Genomic DNA, 27,979 nt, shown 5'->3' with positions numbered 1-27,979 from the left:
TCCTCTGTTTAAAAAAAAAAATCACTTAGTGTATATTGTAAAGAGAATGATGAGGAAGTAGAAATCCTACCTTAAATCATTACTAAATAGTTTATGCTTGAGTGAAGTTACAGCCATGTTCATACACAAAGAATCTCAGGGATAATCCAGTACAAGACCCAGCATTCCACAGAAATGCCTCAGTGATGGCCACAATGCAGGGGGACACACAAATGTGTGTGTGTGTGTGTGTGTGCGCGCGCGCGCGCGCACGCATGTGTGCATGTGCATGCATGTGCTGGTGCTGAGGAGGCTTGAACTCAGCACCTGGGCTCTGTCCCTGAGTATTTTTGCTCAAGGCTAGCACTCTACCTCTTGAGCCACAGCTCCACTTCTGACTTTTTTGGTAGTTAGTTGGAGGCAAGAGTTTCATAGGCTTTCTTGCCCAAGCGAGGCTTTGAACCAGGTCCTCAGATCTCAGACTCCTGAGTCACCAGGGCCTGTTTTAATCTCTTCTCTTTCTCCATATACATATATGTGTATATATATGTGTGTGAATATATATATATATATATATATATATATATATATATATATGTAGTAGGTAGAGGCATAAGATTTCATTTCAAAGTAGGATACTGAGAACAAAGAAACCTGGAAAACCAATGTCATAGTGAGAGAGAAACCTCTTGTAGCCTGGATCACCTGGTTATTAACAGGTGTACTCATAATTGCCCACCTGACTGTCTCCTGGACTAACATAACACGCCACACTGTAGTAGCAGCAGCTGGGGCTTTCTTTTCATCAACATGTCCTGAGGGATGGTTATCTCTTTCACAAGTTCAAATAGAGATCTTTTCATTGCCTAACTAAGAGCAGCTTTTTTTTTTTTTGGATATGGGATGGACAATTTTCTGCTCTAATGTAATTGTGAGGTTCTTTCCTCATGGCTTAGCCTCTTTCTCCTTTATCTTATATTTGGTAGGAAAGGATAATATTCATTTGCTTTCTCCCACAACGTATTTTTTTTAATGTAGCTTGAAACTATTAAAACTCCATCCTGTCTCTTACTCAAGCGAAGAAACCTCAATTTATGGTTTGAATATCTAACCCATCATTTGTTGTTTTGTCCTTATTTAGCAATAGATTCCACACTTTTACTGGCTTTAAGTAAGATTTTTCTTTTTTTTTTTTGATGAGTGGGTAAGTGTGGTGAAGATGACCACTTATTTTCATTGAGTCACCCTTAATTTAAGGGTTTGCTGTTGGGTTCAGGGAATAGACCTAACCAGTAACTTTTTCTATTCTTAATCATTTTATTACATTCAGATGCACCTGGGTGCCTCCATTAAAACTGCCTTTCATTCTGTTGGATACTATATATATGCTATATTATAGATACTATTTATACTATATTACTAGCTACACATGTTTTTCTTGCTTTAAAAAACTCCACAACTATTGTTCAAGAGTCAGAGATTATTTCTCAAGAATAAGGATTATGTTGAACTCATCTGCATCTTCCAAAGTGCCAAGTACTGTGTTTTATATGGAACCAATACATGGTAAATATATGTTGAACTGATGAAGAAGTGCATAGTGGTATAATATTATACTGTCATGCATCCATGTAGCATAGAAAGTTCTCAAGACTTTATTCAATGTCTTCTTTGCTTTTTGTCTACGTCTTACATTCTGTCTCTCTGAATTTTCTCAAAATATTATTGCTTGAATTTGTGTGTGTATGTATGCATATATGTGTATGCATGTGTATTTGCCAGTTCTAGGGCTTGATCTCAGGGCTTGAGCATTGTCCCTGAGCTTTTATGGTCAGAGTTAGGGCTCTACCCCTTGAGCCACAGCATCACTTACAGCTTTTTTGGTGATTAATTGAAGAAATGAGTCTCACCAACTTTCCTTCCCAGGCTGGCTCTGGACTGCAATTCTCAGATCTCAGCCTCCTGAGTAGCTAAGATTATAAGCAGGAGCCAGCACCCAGCAATTACTTGGATTTTAAGCTTGTTTTATGGGTGGATAAAACAGAGAGAATTTCACTAGTTGGCCTCAGGTTTGGGTTTCATTGCCAAATTAGAATAGAGAGTTGATTAGCCTGTTTTCTGGAAATGAAAGGAACATTGGGAAGAATGTTTTGCATAAGGTGAGTCTAAGTCTTTTATGGTGACGATGCAAAGAACTTTAGGTTGCTCTGGTATATATAGCAAATAAAATTGTATCTGTTGCTTACCCAAAGTAAACAATATTTACATTATGAAAGATGACTTTTTTCACAGAAAGTTCGGTCTAGAAAACAAGTTAAGAAAGTCCTAGGGAAATCTGGATTTGTTTTTGTCTAGTATAGGGACGGAGGGGGATTTAAAATTCCCACCTTCTGTCTAGGAAAGTTCAATAGCTAACGATACTTCAAGTAAGTTGTAATTTGTGTAACCCAGGGCATCTTATAGGGAATCTCTTGGCATCTTATGGTATCATTTCTCATGGGTGATTTAGTTCGGTGTTTTGTAGCATGCATATGAGCCATGTCCTTACCACCAAATCCTGCTGAGGCAGTTGGATCAGCAAAATTCCTTGTTCAATTTGAAATACTGGGTACCGATCTCTGATGGATGGTGCTGGTAGCTAGATTATGTCTGTGAGCCACTTTAGTTATTCAGCTAAGTACATTTCATGTTGGAGTTGGGCTTTTCTTTTTAAATATGATGTGATAGATAAATGATTTATCTATTTCAGTGTTGGGCAAGGAATACAAGCTTACACATTAGACTTAATTGTATGGCAGACAAAAGCCTAACTTTAACAGCAGCCAAGTGATTCATAGTATTAATATAAAGGAAATATTCACTGACAACAGATTTTCCCCCCTTTTCTAAAGGACAAATGATAATCCACTTGCTAATACTTGCATAAGTAAAATTTTAATCAAATACAAGGAGAAATAAAAGGAAGCTTCGAGCTCATGAAATAACTCAGGGGTACCTTGCATATAGCTTTCCATCTTCTGAGGATTGGCTTTCCCCTGTGTGGGTGCCAGGGACACCGGACACCAGCGTTTCATGTTTTGTTTTCAGGATCAGTTCAGCGATATGAGAATCAACATAAACCAGACTCCTGGGAACAGTCTTGACTTCGGGTTTACAGTAAAATGGGATTATTCCGGGATCTTCGTAGCATCAGTTGAACCAGGTAAATTGTAAAGTTTGCTGAACCATCTTTTCCTTTGCTATCTTACGCTGTGGGGGAAAATAAAGACAAAATATTAATTTATTTGCTATAAGAGGAGATACCCTCTCTCCTGAAGCTTTTAATTTGGTTACAAATTACATATTATATATGCTCCTGGTCCAATTAATTTTAGTGTAGAAGTCTTAATTCTTGGACTTTACAGAATTTGGCAAAAAACTTATTATTACTATTATTTTTGGAAATGCTAGCAAAATAATGCTAAATTTGAAGTATTAATCAGAGTGAAATTTCCCTCATTAGCTGTGTTTTTGGGTAGATACATACTGTATGTGGGTTCTTTATGTTTAGTTTTTATCCTTCCATGTGGGGATCAAACCCAGGCCCTGTGCACGCTGGAGGAGTGCTCTAACACTGAACTACATCTCCAGATGAATGCAGTGTGCTTTTGATCATCCTAAAATGTTTGTGGCTTCTGCAGATGGTTTTTGTTGGGGAAGGGGTTTGTGGGGGAGACAAACCTTTCTACACCAAGGTTTATACCAAGTCAAGCCCAGGGTCTCTGTAAAATACCAATATAAAGACTAAATTAAAATAAGAGCTATTATATTTGAGGGAAGGACCCTGTTTACATGTTATAGCTATGCAAGATAGCATGCTAGCATTAGTTGTTTCTTTTAAATTTCATTTAGATAATGAAATCATTAGATACATCATTTAGATAATGGTACTTACAGCAGTAATTTTTTTAAAAAAAATTCTAAGTAGTTGTACAAAGAGGTTATAATTCCCTAAGTCATGTTATAAATACACTGCTTCTTGATCAATGCCATGCCTTTCATTGCGCTCTCTGACGGCAATACATTTAAGCACTATTTAGTGGTTATGTTTTCTTATATTCCCATTATGCACATGGAAGCTCAATTAAAGTGCAATTTATTTAATGTTTTTAATTTAGAAATAGTAAAAAAAAAGTCCTCTGTAGGCTAATAACATCTTACTATTTATCCTTTCAGGGTTAAAGATGATACGTGCTGTAGAATACAAATATCATCCATGTTTTCTATGTCATTGGTGCTCACATATTTGTTTCTGATCTATTTGAAAATAATGAGAAATTGTCAGATAAAATTGAGAAGCCATGTTAGAAAAGCACTGCCTGGTAGATCACATGGGGGTTTCATTTGCTTTTGAATTTACATTGCTTAGGTGGCCCCGCAGAGATTTCCCAGCTGCAGGTAGATGATGAAATTATTGCTCTCAACAACACCAAGTTTTCATACAACGATACAAAAGAGTGGGAGGAAGCCATGGCAAATGCTCGGGAAACTGGAAACCTAGTGATGGATATCAGACGCTATGGAAAGTCTGGTGAGCGTGGTTTACCACTGTGTCTGCCTTTCTAAACTGGGAAGCTGGTCTTTGGCAAGTTTTGTAACCATTTGCTTTAGTAACGTCTTTATTTTCTCATTTTATTTCATTTTGGGGCTTACAAGTGTTTCAATGTTATGTGGGGAGAAATCTTGAACAACGTGTCTGGCTGTTTTGTCTGATAACTCTTCACTAGCAGATTTTCAGAATTCTCACTAGCAGATTTTCTGAATTCTACATTATTGGATTGACATATGCACTGATCAGACTAATATCAGTTTAAGACAAATGTGAATGGGAAATAGCAGTTACTTATTAGCGTTACTGTCAAAAAACATGGTATGACTTAACTTTTTTATGGTATTGTAACTCTATTGGTATATGTAAGAAAATGGTAGGCTCTATTCTTATTGTTTCATCTTGAGAAACTTCCAATATGACTTTTCTATTTTTGTACTGGGGTATAAAACTCAGGACCTTTCACTCATAATTAATTTTCTTTTTGGTCTGTCATGGGGCTTGAACTCTGGGCCTGGGTGCTGTCGCTGAGCTCTTCAGCTCAAAGCAAGTGCTCTACCACTTGAGCCACAGCACCACTTCTGGTTTTTCTGACAGTGAATTGGAGATAAGAGTCTCACAGACTTTCCTGCCTGGGCTGGCTTTGAACCACGATCCTCAGATCTCAGCCTCCTGAATAGCTAGGATTACTGGCTCATAGTTACCTTTTTTGTTTCAGGCTAGTACTCTACCACTTAAGCCACACCTCCACTTTCACATTTTCTACTTTTTTATTTCTTTGTATTTGCTGTTAGTAGAGGAGGGCACGATGTCTCTCCAGATCTACCAGTTTATGACGTCAAAACAGAACATCTTCCTGTCTGAAGGAAGGTTTCAGAAAATTTGCTAGTTCCTTAATGACTAACATGATTTAACCTTTGTGTTTGGGGAAGATGGTCTGTTAGCAAGAGCCCTGCTTTCGTTTCTTTTCCATTCTCCTTGATTAGTTTGTCTGTGTTTCTATGTGTGTATTTTGTATCTGTTCATTCAGTAACTTTATTCTTTCCACTTCACCGTGTATATGTACCCATTACTTGATCTTCATGTGCCAATCAGACTGGGGCAAAGACCAATCTTCCCTACCATTTACACGGCATAAAACCCTCAATCTCACCAGTATGGCTACCAAAATTATAGGTTCACCCGAAACAAAGTGGATTGATACAACTTCTGGAATTTATAACTCGGACAAGTCTTTAAGTCTATCCACGACAACTGATTTCTCTGAAAGCCTTCAGAGTCCTGTAAGTATCTTGAGCAATGGGAGTGTTTGTATAAATGAGATTGTAAATGCAAAAGATGAATTATCTTGTTTGAACAATTTTGATGATACTTTAAAGAAACACATGAATAATTAAATACAGTGATTTATCTTAAAGAGAGTAAAATGTAGTTAAAAAAAAACTAGAATGCACTACTCTTCATTGTGTGCAATTAGTGAGCTAGGGAATGGAAACATCAAAAGATCCCATAATGCAGTTCTGTAGGTATTTCCCACCAATCTTTCATTTTTACTACCTTCTCTCAGATCTTTATGAACATGAAGTAGCAATTATGTAAAATTATACGGTGTAACTTCTGTATACATTCTTTAGTCTCCACTGGCAAAGTGCAGTAATTGTGTGCAATATGAAACCTGAAGCATCTGACTTTTCATGTGGGTGAATTTAATAGGTAGATTTACATGTGTGATTAAAACATAATCATTCCATTAACTGATTTGAAATTATAATGCAGAAGTTTTTCTAAGTGTCAAAGCAATGTATTTTTATACAGACTTTGAAAAAAATGTATTTAAAAATTTTAAATTTATCTTCAGTTAAATTAACAATTTGAAATTTTATTTATTTCATTTATTTATATTTTTTGTAGTGTTGAACCTCAGACACAGGGAACTCTACCACTGAGATATATCTGAACTATATTTATTTTATTTTATTTATTGATTAATTTTTGTGGCAGAGTCTCGCTATAAGGCTAAGATTGTCCTTGAACTTGCAATCTTCCTATCTCAGCCTCCTAAGTGCTGGGATTACTTGTGTGACTCATCACTCCTTGAAAAATTTTTAACTAAATGCAACTTTATTTCATGAGGAAATCTTGATATATTTTGTAGGAAAGATTTAAATGTTAGTTCCATATGACTGCTTTGGTTACTTATAAATAGAAGCCAAATGGATTAATGATTATTTTGTTCATCATTTTTTCTTAGATCATTAATGACTGATTAAACCTAAGGCCATCCTTGCTTGTAGCTAGTCATTAATCTTTTCACAAGTATTGGAAAGCAATGAAACAATGTTAAGTTTCGACTGCATGTTAAAAGCCATAAAGAATGACTAATAGCCTGAAAACCCTATCTGGTTATATTTTCACTATTGAGAAATGCATTATTTAATTCCATTGTCCAATTAATTAGCCTTTTTGTCCTTTATAGTATACTGAATCAAAAGAAATCAATGGAATTCACGATGAAAGCAACACTTTTGAATCAAAAGGTAACACCATTATTTCTTATGTTTGCATATAGGAAAAGTCCTAGCTATCAAGTTCTGCTATAACAATGAATGTCTGGTTGGGTGCCAGTGGCTCACACCTATAATCCTAGCTACTCAGGAGGCTGAGATCTGAGGATCATGGTTTGAAGCCAGCCTGATCAGGCAAGTTTTATCTCTAACAAATTACTCAGAAAAAGCCAGACATGGTGCTGTGGCTCAAGTGATAGAGCACTAACCTTGAGCAAAAGAGGCTTAGGGCTACCACCCAGGCTCTGAGTTCAAGTCCCAGGCCTGGCAAGAAAGAAAAAGGAAAAAAAAATAATGTGAATGAAAGAGAAAAGCAGACCTCTTCAAGTTGAACTACAAGGTTAGCTAGCATAAAGATCCGATGTCCACTGAGGGCATTCAGTTCTAGCGTTGTTCAACATTCAGGAAATGCAAACAAAATATTGACAGGACCTTCCTGAGTTCTGGGGGCCCCTGAGCTTAAGCCAAGTAAGAACAGGTTTTCCCAAGTCTGGCAGCTTTCTGACTGTGGGATGCTGGTAAAGAGAATCTTTGTTAAATGCAAAACGATGAATGAAATCTCCCTTCCCCACTTATTGTTATGAAAGGGACAAGTGTCAGGCAGCTAATCTTCATAGAGAAATGCCTGTGGCAATGGCAGTTGTTCATTCATACTCATTTGAAATGAGAAAGAAGGCAAAGTAGCTAGGAAAATTATTGGAGTTCTTCTTCCTCACTCTCCTTCTTCTGCTAACCTAGTGGTAATTTACCTCCTGCATACTGGGTACTGTTTCTTGAACATAGAAACTAAATAAGAAGAAACTATCTAGTTCACATAAGCAGGGAACAAAACCCAAAGGAGATTTTTTTTTTCATCATGAAACTGGGCTTCTTAAAGCATGGCTGGGCTTTTACACAGTGCTTTAATGACATTGAAACCAAGCGTGCCTGTTTAGAATACACATGTCAAGGACAGTCTAGGTCCATAAGCTTCCTTTTTCTTCCTGATTATTTATCCCTGTGTTTCATTTTGACAGTATTAAGTGATGATATTTAATGTTTTTCAGTTGTCTTCTTTATCAAAAGAATTTTTTAAACATTGCTTTTTTTTTATGATACTAAGTTGGTGACAGTCTAGGTCCTGTCTTGCTAGTGGGTCAGGTAGAGCTAATAATAAAGAAACCCACGTCTTTAATGATATAGAGATGCTCAAAAGCCTGTCATTTGAAGGTTTTGTTTAAATAGCTAATTACCCACTGATATCCACGGATAATCACATTTACATCTTACGTTATAGTCTTGTTTATAGTTAGATGTTTCCTTTCTCTTTTCTTTCTGAACTCTGTTTACTTAAGTTAGTAACTATGCAGTCTTGAAAACTATTATAGTTTAAGATATTATATTTTATATAATTTATATTATAGTTTAAAATATTATAGCTTAAAAAAATCTTAATTTTAGTATTTTTTGTATTTATCATCTTACTGATTTTATCATCTTCTTCCCTAGTAGATTTGAGTACCTATTCATCAATATTATGAAAACTTCAAAAGAGATTATTTTGGATTGATTTACCTAAGTTAAAAATAAAAAGGGTTTATTTCCTTTTCTCTAAAACTCTTGCATGGATGTTATGGCTTTCATAGCTATGAAAACTTAATGCTAGCTACTAAAATTTATTAATAAATGTACTTGTTCATTTTATTAATTCAAATGTAGGGTAGTCTACTAAGAAAATGTGTCTTATCTGTCAGAAATAACTTGTATCTTCTATGGCTATCAGTTTGGTCATTAAAAAAATAATATTGCTACAGTTTGGTGAGGTTTTTTTTTTAAGTATCATTTAGTTTTTACCAGTGGTAAGAAATGAAAATCAATGCGACGTGGTATATTTACTTATTGTTTTTTATTTTCCAATTAGCATCTGAACCTATTTCTTTGAAAAACTTAAAAAGGCGGTCACAATTTTTTGAACAAGGTAAACCACAATGCTAACCATTCATTGCCTTTCACACTCTTGTTCTCTCTCTCCACTTTGCCTCGTGGTCTGTGGTTCTGGGCACTAAGCCTCTTCGATTTGACTGTCATTATGACCAAACAACGTAACCCATTTCCGTTCTTTCCCTAGGAGCGGCAGGCTTTTCTTACAGTTCATGGGTCTACCTCTGTGGTAATGGGTCTTTGTGTGTCCCTTGTATACCTCTAAAGATGTTTTCTCTTTTAACTTTGTGAAACAAACCAAAACACTGAGCTGCTGTTAAAAACACATGTCTTCCCACTGGGTAACAGTAAGAAATGAGGAATTTCATTTAAGCCTTACTGCTTCCTACACCTGGTATAATATTAGATTACACCAACATGCAATTTTTCCAATGTATTAAATTAAACCTGGTTTTGGTTGTAGAAGATGATTTTTAATAAAGAACAATTCTGCTGGGTACCAGTGGCCCATGCAATTTCTCCTTACTAACTAGGGAGGCCAACATTGGGAGGTTCACAGTTCCAGGTTGAACCTGGGCATAAATGTGAAATCCTTTCTCCACCAGTAGCTGGATGGACATGTTATTGTGCACCTGCCATCCTAGCTGGGTGAGAAGCATAAATAGGTGGATCATGGTCCACGCTGGTCCAGGCATATACATAAGATCCTATTTTTTAAAAAAAAGGACTGGGATCGTGGTTCAAGAGGCAGAGTGCCTGCTTAGCAAGCACAAGGTCCTGAGTTCATCTCCCCATAGCCATCAAAAAACAAAAACAAGAACAATAACAGTGGTATTGGGCTGCTATGGCATGGTGGCGTTAGTGTGTCAAACTGACTGCTTTGTTGACTTTGAATTGCATTCAGAATCAATACATTTTGGCAAGTGATGATTTAAAAACTATCCATGTTGGTGTAGTTTGGCAGGGCTGCCCAGGAAGTGTGCTGCATGCCACAGTGCCAACCCCTTCCTGTTTGTCCAGTGATCTGTCTCTTGAATGAGTGCTCTCTCTTCAACTCTAATGAAGAACTTAAAAGTAATACCTAACATTTTAGATGCAATGGTCACAGTAGATGGCACTGGTACTGTCTAAAATGTTAGTGTTTCTTTTAAGATTAATGAACCATGTGTAAACATGCCTTGTAACATGATACTTACTGGGTTTGTGTCTTTGTGTTAACTGTCTAGGTAAGGTCTCTTTTTGACCAGCAATAGCAACAGTAGCCCTGCATGTCTATTTGTGTCTGTATCTGTAGTGTTTTTGATTCAAATTTTTCATTAAACTCTTGTTTTCCTATAGCTATTTAATTGAAATTGTATTATATTCCTAATGCAGATTGGCTCAAACAAAATAATTCCTTTTCTTTCTCTATTCTAATTTTCTTTTGGCTTTTCATCAATAAGCTGTTTTAGGGCAGAATATTTTTCTAAAGCTTGAAGCAATTTTCTTAAAATATATGTGAGTAATTTATTTGTGAGCTGCGGTTTTCAGGAAAAGTTAAAAACACTGCTGGTGTACTTTCGGAATGTAGCTTTAAAAAAATTACCAGAATATGCCCCCCCCCACAATTTTGTAAGCCCCCTAAGGATAAAAGGAATCATGTGTGTAAGTTTATACATGGTTCTTGAATAGGAACAGTGAAATGTTCTTGAAAACATTTGATGTAGTGGCATATTTATTTAAAGTAGCTCAATAGCAAGAGAACCTGAAAAATATGATGGGGACTTGTTACATGTGGTTGAACAAATAACTAGATTTGATAGGTAATGTAAAATTTGGGCTTTTTTGCCAAATAGAAAATACCTAATTTGGTGATAAAACCTTGAAACCTGTTTAGAAACATCCATTGATTGAGCTCTTGTATCTACAGTTTGGGGACACCATTGGGACCTGTGGTTTACCTTCTTATTATTCAGTTTGAGTTTAGAAGATGGAGATAGTGGAGCTGGAGGGAGAAAAGGCTTACGGATTGCTGTTTTAAAAGTTGCTGTTAGCAGGTGCTAGTAATCCTAGCTACTCAGGAGGCTGAGAGCTGGTGGTGGGTTAAAGCTAGCCTGGGCAAGAAAGTCTGTGAGACCCTTATCTCCAATTAACCACCAAAAAAAAAAAAAAAAAAGAAAAAAAAAGCCAGAAGTAGAGCTGTGGCTCAAGTGGTAGAGTACTAGTCTTGAACAAAAAAGCTAAGGAGTAGTGTACAGGCCCTGAGTTCAAGCCAAGCATTGTTGGCACGCTACACACGCACACATATACACACATACGCGCACGCACGCACGCGCGCGCACACACACACACACACACACACACACACCATGTTGATGGCATTAGCATAGAGAGAACTAGTGATAGAACTCTGAAAGAAATTATTTGGTAGAAATGGAAAGACTTACATTGTATTTTTCTTCTCTCCTTGCTCATGTGCTGGAATATAGGAAGCTCTGATTCTGTGGTTCCTGATGTAAGTAGTATTCATTTGTCATTGGAAATAAATATAGAGAGGAGTTTGAAAAGACTAAATTACTACTCCAGAGTGTTGCTTTGCATTATTTTTTATTGCATAAAGGTGATCAAGTAGTAATATTTTCAAGTTGAAAAAGACTGACTTTGAAAAAAGGATAGCTCTACTTCCCTGGTGCCCTGGCCCAGTTGCATAATTTATACATGAATAATTGAATGCTTTAGTAGATGATTTGGTGAAGTATGTTGATTTTTGTTTGTCTATCTTGTCTGATATCTGGTTAGCTTCCCGTTCCAAGCCTCAGTGCCCCAAGTCGCTGGGCATGGGATCAAGAGGAGGAGCGAAAGCGGCAGGAGAGATGGCAGAAAGAGCAAGACCGCCTGCTGCAGGTAGCACTGGCCGGCCAAGGGGCATGGGGAAGTAGGCTTCATTTCATAGTTCTTTTCTGGACCATGTCAACAAGTAAATTTTTCTGGGTGCTACTGGCACATGCCTATAATCCTAGCTACTCAGGAGGCTGAGATCTGAGGACTGAAGTTTGAAGTCAGCCCAGGCAGGGAAGTTTTTAAGACTTTTATCTTCAATCTACCACTCAAGCTATCTTGAGCTATGGCTCAAGTGGTAGAATGCCCCAGCCTTGGGTAAAAAAAAAAAAAATCTAAAGGACAGTGCCCATGTCCTGAGATCAAGCTCCAGTACCAGCACCAAAAAAAAAAAAAAAAGGAAGTTTTATTATTATTATTTTTTGTGGCACTGGAGATTAGACTCAAAGCCTTGTCATTGTCTTTTGTGTTTGGTTTGATTTGGGGATAGAGTCATGTTCTAATCTTGCCAGGCCAGACATAGTTTGTGATCTTCCTATGTCTCCCCAGTAGCTAGCATTACAGACAAATGCCACCAAACCAGTCAAATTCTGAAAAGCAAACCCAAACCACCCTCTTTTAATGAATTCCACGAGACTAAGGGGAGGCCATGGGTCAAAGTTGGCGTGTCTATCTTGCTTCCATTTTAGTTCAACATAAGCTCTTTTCTACTATAGGGACTAAAACCTGTTTGCTTAAGTGAAAGTTAAAGAGTGAGGGGAACTTGTAGATCCAGCAAAAGCTAATGTTGATTCATTAATCTGCCCTATTTTCTCATAGGAAAAATACCAACGTGAGCAGGAGAAACTGAGGGAAGAGTGGCAAAGAGCTAAACAGGAAGCCGAAAGAGAGAACTCTAAGTATTTGGATGAGGTAGTATTGAAATGTGTCTCTCCAGCTCTCTTCTTGATCTTTTTTGTTTGACAAAACCAGCCAAGAAACAAGACACCTCATTTCCCTCTTGTTTGAACCACATATTTATCTCTGTTGCTTTTTGGAAACTAGTATGACTTCTGGTTGTATTTGCATTTTTCTTTTGATCTCTTAGCTTTCCTCCTAAGTTTCCTATTATTCATTAAGTAATAGTATCAATAGAATGTTAGTCTTCCTTTCTTCTAATGTCACTCAGATGGTTTTTATAAAAGTTATTGAATTATCTCTGTTTTATGGAGGAGGGTATTTCATTGTTATATATCCTTACATGTTAATGCTCTATTCCAATCAATTTCACTCCCTGTGTCCTTTCCTCTAAGAAACAATATCTGCAACAGATTTCCTGTTCCATGTTGGAAATAATCTCCTTTTTTCCTCTTTTTTGGCAGTCGTGGGGCTTGAACTCTGGGCTTGGGTGTTGTCCTTGTTCTCTTCAGCTCCAAGGCGAGTGCTCTACCACTTGACCCACAGCACTACTTCTGGTTTTCTAGTGGTTTATTGGAGATAAGAGTCTCATGGACTTCCCTGCCCAGGCTGGCTTTGAACTGTGATCCTCAGATCTCAGCGTCCTGAGTAGCTACGATTACAGGCGTGAGCCACTGGCTCCTGGCTCTGGAAATAATATATTTTGACAACATTTCCTATTCTTTATTGTCCTCTCAGCACCACCCCCTACTAGTACATTGTATAGCTTTTTAAGTGATGAACTTTGCTTGATTAGAAGTCTGGGATACGCTCAGCTCATCTGAAACCAAATCTGTCTGCATATGACTGCAGCAGTTGAGATGGATTTCTCTTCTCTTGGCCACACAGGAACTGATGGTCCTGAACTCAAACAACGTTTCTCTGACCACACGACAGCCTACTCTTTCCAGCTGGGAAGCCACATGGAGTGAAGGCTCTAAGTCCTCCGACAGGGAAGGAAGCCGAGCAGGAGAGCAGGAGAGGAGTCCTCAGGAAGAGGAAGTGGTTCATGAGGAGCCAAGACAGAAGCTTCAGGACCAACTCATTCTGGAGCAAGAGAGGAAACTGAAGGAGCAGCAACAGATGCAGGAAGAGCAGGAGGAGGCCATCGAGGCACAGAAACACCAGGCAGAGAGAGAGAGGGAGACTTCAGTCAAAATATACCAGTACAGGAGGTCTGTACCATAGCCCAGGACTACCAGGGGGATTATGCAGGCCTGGCTTCACACTTTCTAGAACATCTGATTTTAAATATGTACCTCTCGCTTCCCTACCCTTTCTGTCCATGTGCCGTAAACCTGCGTTATATTAATGCCTGCATTTGTTTGTCTGTTGGCCTTCCTGCCCCCAGTAAAATACAGGTGCTACAAGGGCAGCAAGTTTGTTTTTGTTCTGTAGTGTCACTCTAGAACATTCCTGGAACATAGAATATCCAACCTATTTTGTGGAGCAAGTGACTGAGTGAATGAATGTATGAATATTGAGTGTTGGCATTAGTAGTGGTTTTCTGCAAAGGCTATTTGCATGAAAAGGTTAGAATAACAATATTTGATACCCTGTCTTATAGTCAGGGAAAATACCAAAGGTTATTATTTTGTCTATATTTCCTCCATCTTTTAGACCTGTTGATTCCTATGACATACCGAAGAGAGAAGAAGAATCTTCAGATTTGCTTCCTAGTGACAGGTATGTAAAACATTTCCTTTTATTTGGTTGATGCCGACTTCAGATGAATGCTCCAGAGTGTACCTAGATGATTTTCATTTCCATTTGTCTTTGGTAGGGTACAAATAGAACTTGTGGGTTGATCTTTGTATCAGTTAGCTTTTGCAGTGTAACAAATAACCCTATATTTTTGGTAAGGATTTTGTAGATCATTTTGTGTGTTCAGTTTGCCTAGACAGTTATTTTAGTTGCCTGGGTTCACTACAAGTTATCTAAGTTTGTCTAGTGTATATGCTGCCAGTTAACTAAGTAGAGTTGGTAGTTTAGCAGCTGGGGCAATGAAAGCAAGTGGGTTGGCAGTCTCAGCACTCAGCACGTCATTGTGGTCTTAATGGGTGGTTGGGTGGTTGGTCAGGGAAAAAATTAGAGAGAGGATCCAAGAGAAGAGTTAAGTGACTAGCAGAGAGGAGAAAAGCCATAGATCTTAAGGGAGGAAGAACATTACAAAGTCATTGAACACTCGGGGAAAATGGTGTCCATATGTTATAATTCACTGTAACCTTTACTTAAAAATACTGACCAAGATGCAGTGTATTTATAAACTGACATTTGAATTGTAATCCCTTTGTACAACTACTTAGGGATAATTAAACATTTAAATGAAGTATATAGTCTTTACATTTTTATTTTTCCTTTTTTTAATTTTTTTTTGAGAGTATGTTGCCATGTTAGTCTGGAATGGACTAGGTACATCAGGCTGGCCTGGGGTACTTCCTGCCTCAGCTTCCTGAGTGCTGGGATTACAGCATGCATTGTCATAATCCCAGGCTATTTGAAAAACTGCTAGCAGTTGTTTAAGATGACTGTTACAAAGGATTAGCCAAGCACATCTTCAATGAGAGTTATAGAACTGCTGGTCAGAATGAAGATAGGCTTTCACTCACCTGCAAAGTTATATGCTTAAACATTTTTTCCCGAAATCCTTAAGTTTTAAGGTAATTTTAAAAATATTTTGTTATTTTGAAATCATCAAAGTTAGTCTATAAATATGCAGTGTGGAACTGTTAGCTTGTACTTGCAGGGCTGAAATTCCTTCTTTAGAGGAGGCTTGTTTGGGTATGAGATACCAGGAAAGACAAAAGTAGGCAATCAGGCTGTCACTGGAAAGGACTCAGAGTGGGAAAAGAAAGGAATAAATAGCTAAAGAAACATCTAGTGATAAATGACTGTTTACAGTGAATCCCTCTGAGTAACTATGGATCACTAAAATGTGTAAAGCTATGCTGTGTTTTTAAAACTTTATGTAACTGATTACCTTGGAGCTAGATAATTAAAATGCAGGGAAAAGAATTTTAAGGAATCTTGGAAAATGCAAAACACCTCCAGGCAGTGCTGATGGAGAATGCCTGAGAGGAATTGAGGAGTAATGTCTGTACATAGTTATGCATGTAGTGTACCATAGCATGAATGAAGCCCTAGGGTCAATCCTCAGTACTGAAAAAACTAATAATGCATAGCATATACTATTATACAAAGTGCACATGAATATAATGTGATAACACACGAGTATATAATAGCATGGCACACCTGGAAAACAGCTACATTCGTGAATCATATACTTACATCTACCAAAACAAAACACTTATTATCAAATGTTTGGCCTTAAACTCATGATCCTCCTGTCTCTGCCTCCTAAGAAGTTGGGATTATGGGCATGTACCATTATACTCAATGTCACTAAGTTCAGTATTCCTAATAGAGTGAGAATGAGATTAGCAAGTGTTGATTTATATACCTAAATATTAGGTGCCTTCCAAAGTTGCCAGTGCAGTGTGTTTTAAATGCTAGGGTTCTGTTTGAAATGCTAGGCTAGTATTTCATGAAATGTGAATCTAGAATGATCAATAGTATTGTAGTGCCCCATACATGGACATCTTGATTCCGGGGCAGGGTGGAGGAGGCAGGGCAGTCTGACTCTGGGTGAACTGGTGGCAAATGCTTTGTAAACCTGGTAAGATAAAGATCTGGAGTGGAGTGAGTTTTATCAGTAATCATTGTTTTAGCTGTTACAGAAGCTATAGAAGTATGGTTACACATGAACATCTATTTCTATCATCTCACTCTTTGTTTTCTGCTAGTTGGCACAATGTGAAAAATTCCTTGGTTTAAAAATAGAGTTCTCTTATGGAAAGAGTGACAATTTATCAAAATACATTTACTCATTAATTGACATGTAGAATTGAAATCCTTTTTTTAACGATGATTTAAAGATAATAATAAACAAGGTATTGAAGAGAAAAAATATAGTACTTCTCAACAGACATAGGAAATACATTATCTGCTTAAATAGCATCTTTTATTTTGGTATTTTTTTACTTTATAAATATGAAAAAGATGTTCTTATTAATGAGATATACATAATATATTATATTCTATGTTTTAGGAGTAAATCCCGATCAACTACTGAACTAGATGATTACTCTACAAGCAAAAATGGTAACTGTGATTTTTTTTCTCTCAAATTTCCTCAGTCACAATTGCTTGTTAGTGCTTTCTTCACATGCTATGATGTTTTTTAAGGCAAGATATCACAGGTTCATTAAAATAAAATAAAATATTTACTATATTTAGTGTCTCAAAAATAACAACCATGGTGTTTATTTTGGCTTTATGATGGGAAGAGATTGGGAGGTTAACGTGGTTTAAGTAACTAATGCAGTGTGTGGGAGTTCTGCAGAAAGCTGCTGAAAAAATGGGTCAGAAAATATTTTGCAGTATATCAAGGGACTTAACATTTATATGCAAATTTGAAGTTCTATATTTAAGCATATCAAAATGTCATAAATGGAAAGTGATGATGATTTCACTAACTTTGTGAAAATAATTTGGAACCTGGAATTATTAGTATGAAGTATGCATCTGATAAACTAGCACAACCAAACTTCTATAACTAAGGAAAAGCAAGCATCATTTTGGGCAGGGTTTGTACAAGTAGATGCTGGGCAGTTCACAAAGTGATGAAGGTCCTGGAAAGGATTGAAGTGGACAGACCTCCTCCCCTCCCTGCCCCATTCTAGCCCATCACTGATGTGTGAGGAAATATAAGCTCCGATTGCCACCTGTTTCTAGCATACAAAAGACATTAATTACAACAACATTAAAACTCACATGTTTCCATGTATTGTCTTTCAGTTGCTAAGAAGGAAATCTGTGAGCAAAACGTATCTGTTGGCTGGAACTGAGTGGTACTTAGTTGGTGACTTCTGGTTGAATGAAGCTTATAAAATTTATAATTTCCATTAGTATTTTGGGGCCTGTCTTTGCTCCTTGCCTTGAATACATAGGATCTGCCATTTTTTTGGCTTAAGTAGCAGTATTTTTTTCCCCCCAGTTCTTCAAGAACTTAGTGAAATGCTTAACTATGACCAATTATCCTCTCTCTAAAGTCTCAACTTACCAGATACTTTCTGATAAGGTTCTTCTGGTCTTTGGGCCTTTCCCTGATTGGATTTTCCATCCCTTTCACCCTGAATTGACCCTAGCCATCATTAAAATTCTAATATAAGTACTTCAGTCTTCCATGAAGTACTTCTAAGTTGTGGTGATTATATTCTTCTTTGAGGAAAACACATGGCCTGCTAGTACAATAACTATGATTGTCTGGAAGCAGCTGGCTCATAATTCTGCTTTGTATCTAGTCTTGTTATTTTTATTTTTAGTATGTTTTCTCTCCTTTACTAACCAATTGTAAGATCCTGAATTGCAGCCAACAGAAATCATTAAATACTTGATTGAGTAACATAGTTATGGCATTAGGGCTTTGTGAAATAGAAAATGTTTTATGTAAAACCTGATGAAATTGATAAACTGTCCTACATGTGAAAGAGTATAAATGCTAATTGTTGATTGGAAGAGAACTAAAGCACAAACAACAGACTTTGAAAGAATGACAATAGCAGTGAATCTATAGAGAGAAAGTTAATCCATTGATAGAATTTCCTTCTACAAAGATTGGCATGATACTTGAAAGTTGTGGATATTTAACCTAAATTAGAAATTATTATATTAGATAATTATATAAATTATGTAATAATTAATATAGTACTATTATAACCTAAATCCGTTTTATGTTATAAATATGCTCTTAGTGACCTTTTTTTAATGACTTATGCCAAGAAAACTTGGGCCATGTTATCCAGGCATAAATCCAGTTGTATCTTCTCTCTCTTTTCAAGATTTTTTGTTTGTGGTTTTTTGTTTTTGTTTTTTTGGTCATCGGGCTCAAATTCAGGGCCTGAGCACTGTCCCTGATCTGTTGCTTTAGGCTAGTGCTCTACCACTTTTAGACAGAGTGCCACTTCTGGTTCTTGGGTGGTTAATTGGAAATAAGTGTCTCACAGACTTTCCTTCCCAGGTTGGCTTTGAACTATGATTCTTGGATCTCAGCATCCTGAGCAGCGAGGATTACAGGCATGAGTTACCAGCGCCCAGCAGTTAGTTGTCACGACAAGCATTCTATTGTATATGCTTAACTGATTGAATTTAGGAAGGAAGGAAAAAGTAGAGGACAAGACAACACTTTCTAGATGAGTGCTTTGTAACTGAGCATTGTAGGAGGTGTGCTTGTTCTTTACCTTCATAGGTAGCCTCTGTGTTTTTCCCCCAATGCGTTCTGCAACATGCTTCAGCTGTGGGACCAGAACTTGCAGAAATAGGAAGCAGATAGTTACTTTTTGTTCTCATACAGCCACCTCACTGGAAATGGAAAGCGTTAGCACCTGTGCACAATGTCTCACATGAACTATCTTGGGAAGTTTATCCACTACCTTATTTTCTGTATTATTCCTGAAACTTTTGCTATTGCTTTTCATTTAGGAAGCAGCAAATATTTAGACCAAATTGGGAGTGTTAGCTTTTCACAGAGGAGCTCCAAGAAGGATCCAGTCCCCTCAGGGGCAGAGCGGGAGAGACAGCAAATCCTCCAGGAAATGAGGAAGAGAACTTCCCTCCACGATGACAACAGCTGGATCCGGCAGCGCAGTGCCAGTGTGAATAAAGAGCCGATTTGTCTGCCTGGGATGATGAGAAGGTACGAGCCTACAGAAATTACTCTCTCTCTTTGATGGCCATTCAGACAGGAGAAAGATCCTCTTTTGCTTTTCAGCTTACTTAAGACTGAGGGGAGAGAGGGAAGTAGGAAAAAGTGATTGAGTGCGATTGAGTATATGTCAGGCACAAGCCAGGTAGAGATCTCTCTCACAATTTAGAATTACCTTTGGTAGATCAGTATTAATTCTAGTATCCAGTTTTTGAGAGATTCTTCTAAAAGTTGTATTTAAGTCAGTGTTGAGCTCAATCCAGTGTATTCAATTTCAGGGAAATGGACCTCAAACAATTGTTGAGATTTAGGGTTCAGAGTAGCAAATGAATGAGCACCTCTCAAGGTTTATGTGGGAGCCAGAACAAATTGGATTTGAAAGTTAAGGCCACTCTCACTGGTTCCTCCTAAGGACAAGTTAACTTCTGGGAGGTTAAAAGTATCTTGTCTGAACTGGGGGTTAGTGGTTTACACCTGTCATTCTAGCTATTCAGGAGATTGAAATCTGAGGATTGAGGTTCAAAGACAACCTAGGTAGAAATCTCCTTGGGACTCATCTCCAATAAGTCATCAAAAAGCTGAAAGTGGAGCAAATGGTAGAGCACCTGCCTTGAATAAAAAAGTCAAAGGCTGAGGTCCTGAGTTTAAGTCCCAGTACACACACACACACACACACACACACACACACACACACACACACACACACACACACACACACACACACACACACACACACACACACACACACACACACACACACACACACACACACACACACACACACACACACACACACACACACACACACACACACACACACACACACACACACACACACACACACACAGAGGTATCTTATCTAGTGTTGTAAAGATAAAGGTGAATAACAAAAGTGTCTAGCTTAGTTCATCTCTTCAAATGCTTAATGTGTATTTTTTTTGGATGAATTTTGAAAGGCTTTAAGATTTATAGGTTTCTATTACTAAAAAATTAAAGGGCTATGTAAAGATGTTCTTATTTAAAAATATGGTTTTCTTTTATCAAAAGAAGGAAATAAAAATTACAGTTGCTTGAAACAGGAGATGTCTTAATACCATTGATGAAGAACAATTTACTGGTTAAAGTAATTTTTTTATTGAAAATACTGTACAGAGGGGTTTACAATTACATGGGCAAGATAATGAGTACATTTTTTATCAAGCATTGTAGCCTCCTCCTTTGTTTCCCCTTCCCATCCCATCCTCCCCCCAATCCTCCTCCTCTTTCCCCCTTTCTCTCCCCCCCACACCAAAGTTGTAAAGTTTGTTTTTCCACATAGTGACTTGTACATCTCATCGTTGCAATGGGTCCACCTGTATCCCTATTTAAATGATTTGTTTTTCCCCTTCCCCTCCACAAATTATACCAACATCAAATACAGTGAAAGCATGGGTTATACCATGAGGGAAGGACATACAAAGCAACAAAGAAATAATCTTATAAATGCATTAGAAACACATGCATGAAAGAAAAAAACATTAAAATACACATCTAAGGGTTCATTTTCCTGACATCACATTATCTGACCTTTTCCGCTTGACTCATACATATACTAGATATTGCAAATAAGGGAAACCATGGGACCTATGTTTCTTTGGGCTTGGCTTACTTCACTTAATATAATTTTTTCCAAGTCTTTCCATTTCCTAACAAATGGGGCAATGTCATTCTTTCTGATGGAGGCATAGAATTCCATTGTGTATATATACCACATTTTCTTGATTCATTCATCTACGGAGGGGCATCTGGGTTAAAGTAATTTTACACATAACAGCGTCATGACTGCCTGGGAAATGCTTAAAGGTGCATCTCCGAGGGAACACACCGATGTGTTGCATAGATTCCTAGTTGAATAGCTAGTTATTTTGGCCAATCCTGTGTGTGTTTCAGAGGCGAGTCTCTAGATAACCTGGACTCCCCCAGGTCCGGTTCTTGGAGGCAGTCCCCGTGGCACAGTCAGCCCGCAGGTGTCTACGCCTCCTCCTCTGTTCAGGACTTCAGCCGCCCACCGCCTCAGCTGCTGTCCACATCAAACCGTGCCTACATGCGGAACCCTTCATCCAGCGTACCCCCTCCAGCTGGCCAGGTGAAGAACACCATCACGAGCATGGTGACCTCACGGTCCCCCGTCCCACGCAGCCATTCCCCCTCCACTTTGCAGTCGGGGTCTCAGCTTCGCAACAGGTGAGGCTCCTTTCTTTGGTTTGGTCCCAGGGGTGTTTTGTCAATGAGACTTTCTCTACATCTTGGCCAAGTCTTCCATGAAAAAAAAAAAAAACAGCCAAACAAACCCTCTGGAAAGTGTCATAGTCTATGGAGAAGCTATCTCAATACTCTTCTGTGCTGCCCTAATAGTATCTGTGGACGTCTGGTAAAGCCATCAGAGCCCTTAAAGTTATCTGCATATTGCTGGGGTCTCCTTGCCAGTGCAGTGGCAGGGTCTCAGCTGTAGGATGTACCTGAATAATTTTCCTTGTAGAATAACAAAACCACACAGCTCCTGAATGTTTTTCTCATTTCGGAGTAAAAGCAGTATTGTAAAATCTTTGATTATTTTTATGACATTGTGATAGCAACTCTCATTTTAGGAACCAAGGATAGAAGAAAAGCCTTATCAGCAAGCTGTATTGTCAGGAAAGTGTTAACAAGCTGGATTTAAAAAACAAAACAAAACAATTGAGTAGGTCAGATTTCTTTTGGGGGGATTTGGATTTGCCACAGTCATTGCTTGCAGAAGACCAATTGGTTTGCCGACATTGTCCAAGTTACATCAGCTGGATTCTGTAGGTCAGGTCCATGTGGGGAGTGTATGAGCTTGGGTAGCCCCTTGCCTTGTTCAGTGGGGTCAAGCCTTAGGCTCAATGTGAGTCAGGTTTTGAGATCCTCATGGCTTTGTGCCTCACTTACTTGCAACAGAAATCCTTCTCCATGGAGTTCTCCCAGAATGCTGCAACATTCTTTTGGCTTATAATACTTTTTAGCACAAAGAAAATAACTTCAAAGTTGAAATAGATTGATGCTAGGATTGTTTGGCACCATGGAAGAGGCTTAAGAAAACAGTTTATACAACCCATGTTGTCTACTGAAGAATTTCAGTTCAGAGAAAAGAGGAAAGGATTTAATGGTCAGTTTGTTGGGGGGAGGTGAAACCTGTGCAGTTTACTTACTGGGAGCTCCATGCTAAGAGAACCGAGGACAGAGACAGGCTGTGGGCTTTCTTCCCTGTTTACCTCAGCCTGAATTAAAGCAGAAATCCCCCTAAAAGGCAATTCTCTAGCAAAGCCCATTCTACTCTTTGCAGGACCACAATTAGGAAAGCACTCGTATTTCTAACTAGATGGTTAAATGACTAGGAAAGAGAATGAGAACTAAAACTGAGAAGACATGTGGTAGAGGACTCCAGTGCCTGGCTAAGGAAGCCAGGATGGGGAGCCCTTCCGATGGGTAGCTTGCCATGGCTGGAGTTGTGTGTTCTGGTGAGGTTAAGGGCAAGTTTTAAAGGCTCAGAGATGGAAAGATGGTGCTGAGATTATATGTGATCTAGTGGAGTACCAAGTGGACCACACTAACAGACATTCCTTTAGGTGAGTTGGTGTCAAAGGTCAAGGGCTACCATGGCTTCATTCCAGGTTACTGCTTTGGCTGGTGAACCTTTTTTCCCCAAGAGATTATATAGACTCTCTCTCTCTCTCTCTCTTTCTTTCTGTCTCTCTCTCTCTCCTTCTCCCTCTCTCTCGCTGTCTCTCTCCCTCCCTCTCTTTCCCTCTCTCCCTCGCTCTCTCCCTCTTTCTCTCTTCCTCTCCCCCTCTCTCCCCCTCTCTCTCCCTCTTTCTCCCTCTTTCTCTCTCTCCCTCTCCTCCCCTCTCCCTCTGTCTCCCTCCCCTCTTTCCTCTCTCTCTCCTCTCTCCCTTCTCTCCCCTCTCTCCCCTCTCTCCTCTCTCTCTCTCCCCCTCTCCCCCTCTCCCTCTTTTCTCTCCCTCTCTCCCTCTCTCTCTTTCTCTTTCTCCTCTCTCCCCTCTCTCCTCTCTCCCTCTTGCTTGAACTCTGGCCTGGGTGCTGTCCCTGAGCTTCTGTGGTTCAAGGCTAGTGCTCTGCCACTTGAGCCACAGCTCCACTTCTGGCTTTTGGTGAGTAATTTATTGGAGATGAGAGTTTCTTGGACTTTCTTTCAGGGACTGGCTCGGAACCACCATCCTCAGATCTCAGCCTCCTGAGTAGCCACTGGCTCCCACCTGTGGGGGACTTTCCTAACTGATCCCTATTGTTAGTGACAGAATAAGCTCTTCAGTAGGAACCTTGCACTGCACAGTTAAAAGCCTCCGTTCCCTCCTCCCTGTTTCTGCATCTAGGTCAGTGAGTGGGAAGCGCACGTGCTCCTACTGTAATAACATTCTGGGCAAAGGAGCCGCCATGATCATCGAATCCCTGGGGCTTTGTTACCATTTACATTGCTTTAAGGTGAGACAGAGACAAAACGGCTTCTCAGGCCTGCAAAAGCTTTACCTGGGGAGCGCATGGCTGCTTTGAGTCGCTCGCTGGGGTCACTAACAAGCTAGATGCTGCCAGTCTGTGCTGCGTTCCAGGGCTGCGCTCCAATCACACATTGCTTGCTACTCCGTGGTGCTTGTATCCTACGCCTTGCTGTACAAAGGAACTCTGGAAGCACGATGCATTCGCCAACCCTAATCCATTAGCATTCTATACATAACAACAACACAAAATGTACCCGTGTATAAATGTTTTCTCTAACATGACTGTCACAGGCATATTTGAAAGATAATTTGCCACTGTTATCAACAGCACAGGGACAATGCAATTCTCACAGGATCAGAGCCTTAACTTCTAATACAGAGAATGTGTAAGGAAAACCTGTGGAAGTATTTTCATGATTGCACAGCTTATGTGTTACCTGACAGGTTTTGTACATAAGAAGGAACTTGGGTTGTAATTGCTTGTTTTGCAGTATCTGCCTCTAGAGGAGCGCCTATTTGATTTTCTTTCTTCTTCTTTTTTTTTTTTTTTTTTTTTTTTTAAATATTTGAACTTGCAATTGGGTCAGAAGAAAGCCTCCCAGCTGAGGAAAGTCTCCCAGCTGTTGATTCTGAAGTCTTACAGAACACAGCTGGTTTAGGCCTGTCCACACTACTGCTGGCTTGCACTGTCCTAGACAGAACAGAGTGAGTCAGAATAATGTTGGAGCCCAGGAAAGTGAAATCCCCTGCTTGAAATGAGTACCTGCTGGGACCCTTGCCCAAGCTAGGGCCCCCAAAATCTCCAGGATTGGCCCACCCCAGATAACAGAGGCAGAAACCCAAGCTCTGTTCATTTCTAACAGCTCTTTGATGTGGAAACTTACCCTCCATTCCCCCTGCAGGGGGCAGAGGGTAGGAGAGAATCTAAATTTCAGCCCATCAGTAAATTAGTTCACCTCCCCCGCACCCCTAAGTATATTTAGGAATGATCATCTTGGCTCTTGAAATTGGCTTGATGAGTTCTTTAATGTCTTACCTGTCTGGCTTGATTTTTATCTACTAATCATCTAATCATTTCTTGGCCTCTCTGTTTTGTTTTCTCCCTTTGTTGAGCTATAATCCAAGAGCTTAGATGTGGCATTCTGCTTTTTTCTTGTCCTTTTTTTCTTTTTTAAATCCTTTCTGACGGTGCCTGGAACTTGCTGGAGCAGACTAATTGTGAGCGATCTTTTTTGTTGTTGTTGCTGTAGTGCGTGTCCTGCGGGTGTGATCTCGGAGGCTCATCGTCAGGAGCTGAAGTCAGAATCAGAAACCACCAATTGTACTGCAACGACTGCTATCTCAGATTCAAATGTAAGAGAGCAAATCAAAGAGAAAATTTCTTGCCTTTTGAGGAGACCACGGGTTCCCTTGCCTTACCCTGAGCTTGTAGCCCCCTCTCCCTCCAATTCACTACAATAGGATTCTGGGTTGTGGAGATCTTTAGTCTGTTCCTCTCAGAGAAAGTGTGTAATGGATGGTCCCTACTCGGGGTTACAGCCAGACAGTGGGGAGAGGGGGGAAAGGTGGAGAAGAGGAACTGGGGAGGGAGGTGTGCCCCCAAATCAGGGCAATGCCTTTTCTTTGTTTGCGAAAACAAAGACTTAAGAATGCAGTCAACCCAAACGACAGTACAAATGAATCTTCCAGTAGGCTGTAATCAGCTGCTTGATTAACTACATCATCAGCTTATTTCTGTCATCTACAAATAAGGTTTGATTGTGTGACTTAGTCTGTGAGCAACTTTGAAAATGAGCATCTAACGTAGTTAAGAATGTCAGCATATGATTACTGCTAATGTATAATTGTATATCGATGCATACAATATATTTTAAAACAACAGAGAGCCTTAATTCTGATTATATAGTGTTTCAAGTTGTCAATGCTGGTACAATGGAGTTTTTCAAAAACTTCAAGTGCTCGGCATGCATTCTTGTTATAAAGCACATCTGTAGGATAGCATGATGAGATTGCATATCATTTCCAGCTACAGCAAGACAATGATTACTGCGGTATTGATTCTGAACCTTGATACTGGTAACGTGTTTCTTCCTTATTATGAAAGGGTGTTACAAGTGGTATCAGCAAAGCCATTTGCTTTTGAACGCAGAGGTATTTATGTGGCCCCTAATGTGAAGAGTGCTTTGGAAATGGGTGGAGCCCTGTTCACTCTCTCTCCTCTGTCAGTGGCATCTCAGTCTTCTCTCCCCAGCTGTCCAGTTCTTCCCTGGACTCTAACGCTGAGGCTGGAGAATGTCAAGGCTGGACAAGAACCACATGAGCCATGTGGGGGGAGTGTGTATGTGGGTATGTGTGTGTGTGTGTATGTGTGTGTGTGTGTTTCTATTCTGAAGCCAAATAGAAATTGAATTGTGGACTCATCGCAAAGTTGTCCATGCCTTTCTCTCTTTTGGTGCACACAATAGAGAGTTGAGTGCAATTTCTTTCTAGATCAGCAGTCCATATATGTTATTTTCTTGTTCTTTTGTCTTTTTTTTTTAAACAATAAAGAATTGGAGAGCCCAGAGGCTGTGATTTGCCTAGCTTTACCCTAAGCTGAGTGACAGGTGACTCTTTCTGCCTCACTTGGCCACTCTGGAGTGATGACTGTGTGTTATCCCCTGTGCTGATGGTGACTCCTTTCTGAATCTAAGCACTTCTCTCTCTTCTCTCCTTGTCTGATCAGCCGGACGGCCAACTGCCATGTGACGTAAGCCTCCATTCGAAAGCACTGTTGCAGATAGAAGAAGAGGTGGTTGCTGCTGATTTAGATCTATAAATATGTGTTGTATGTCCTTTTTCTCCCTCTTTTTTTTTTAAAAACAACAACAACAACAACAACTTTTTTTTGGCCTCATTAGATTATATAGGAACACCGTAGTCTTGGTAGATTCTAGATTTTTGATGCTTATTTATAAGAAGGTAATTATGTGTGTGTGGAGAAAAGTGCAGTATTTACTTTTTAAATTCAGCACCCTAAAAAGCACAAGGGAAAAAGAATAAGAGCTGAAAAAAAGGTGTTTTTTTTTTCCCCCCGAGGCTGATAGTGATCTAGTTTGACTGGAGTGGTGTTTTGAAGAGGGTATTGTTTCATTTTTTTTTAAGGTTCTTGAACATTTTCTGAAATAGTTAATTTAAAGATGGAATGGCACTTGCTCTGTTTATTGTAATATGTACTAAATTAATGTGGAACCACTTGGAAATGTCATTGAAATCCACTCCTAAATTTGCTTTTTGTATTCTTTATGCCTGTGTAATATGATAGGAAAATAATTGAGTTTCTGAGACATTTAATTTACTCAATGGGGAGAGCTCTTTTTTTTTTTTCTTACCAGAATGGTGGCTAGCAAATCTGAAAATAAAGCTGCTTATTTTCAATAATGAAAATTATTGTGGTTTGTACACCAGAAGTTATCTTCAGAAACTAGTGAGCTTTTTGTCCAGCTGCATTGTAAATAAACTTACTGAAGCATTTAATGAGTGGTTCTTTTGTGTGTGTAAATGTATGGGTATATCTATGTGTGTGTGTGTGTGTGAGAGAGAGAGAGAGAACTTTCTACACCTTTTAATCACATATTATTTCCTGATTTCTTTAGCAGCTTTACCAAGACATTATTGATATCACCTATTTAGATTGTACAATTTGACAAATTTTGGTATGTGGATACCTGTGAAAATATGATCAAGTCTTGGTGATTTTGCTGAGAAATTTTTATTTATTACTTTTATTTTTGGTTGTAATTTTTAGTATAATGCATTTGATGATATTTGATTGAATTGTTGGACTATTGTAATAGAATGTTTTATTGTGTTACCCCTGTGAAAATAGGTAGAGCAGAAGCAACAACAACAAAAACAGGTA

General features: G+C 38.8%; 1 protein-coding gene across 11 annotated transcripts in view; it reads left to right on the top strand.

Moving 5' to 3' along the window:
- Positions 1–27,594, top strand: part of LOC138814042 (LIM domain only protein 7-like) — a 194,081-nt gene extending 166,487 nt beyond the window's left edge. For 9 of the 11 annotated variants that reach the window (XM_070002802.1, XM_070002804.1, XM_070002800.1 and 6 more), the window contains 16 exons: positions 3,067–3,181; positions 4,388–4,549; positions 5,744–5,850; positions 7,044–7,104; positions 9,032–9,088; positions 11,520–11,545; positions 11,830–11,934; positions 12,688–12,780; positions 13,654–13,979; positions 14,425–14,490; positions 16,913–16,965; positions 19,345–19,558; positions 21,497–21,790; positions 23,956–24,064; positions 25,329–25,431; positions 26,804–27,594. In XM_070002802.1, coding sequence (XP_069858903.1) covers positions 3,067–3,181; positions 4,388–4,549; positions 5,744–5,850; positions 7,044–7,104; positions 9,032–9,088; positions 11,520–11,545; positions 11,830–11,934; positions 12,688–12,780; positions 13,654–13,979; positions 14,425–14,490; positions 16,913–16,965; positions 19,345–19,558; positions 21,497–21,790; positions 23,956–24,064; positions 25,329–25,431; positions 26,804–26,826 — 1,914 coding nt within the window. In that variant the 3' untranslated portion in view covers positions 26,827–27,594. Of the gene's footprint in view, positions 1–3,066; positions 3,182–4,387; positions 4,550–5,743; positions 5,851–7,043; positions 7,105–9,031; positions 9,089–9,238; positions 9,281–11,519; positions 11,546–11,829; positions 11,935–12,687; positions 12,781–13,653; positions 13,980–14,424; positions 14,491–16,912; positions 16,966–19,344; positions 19,559–21,496; positions 21,791–23,955; positions 24,065–25,328; positions 25,432–26,803 lie in introns of all 11 variants that reach the window. The other 2 variants (XM_070002801.1, XM_070002803.1) reach the window with 2 other exon arrangements.
- Positions 27,595–27,979: the final 385 nt, after the last annotated feature.

This window comes from Dipodomys merriami, unplaced genomic scaffold (genome assembly GCF_024711535.1).
Source record: "Dipodomys merriami isolate MVZ:Mamm:240054 unplaced genomic scaffold, mDipMer1.0.p SCAF_6, whole genome shotgun sequence".
Classification (NCBI taxonomy): Eukaryota; Metazoa; Chordata; class Mammalia; order Rodentia; family Heteromyidae; genus Dipodomys; species Dipodomys merriami.
This window is presented reverse-complemented; position numbering and strand designations above follow the sequence as displayed.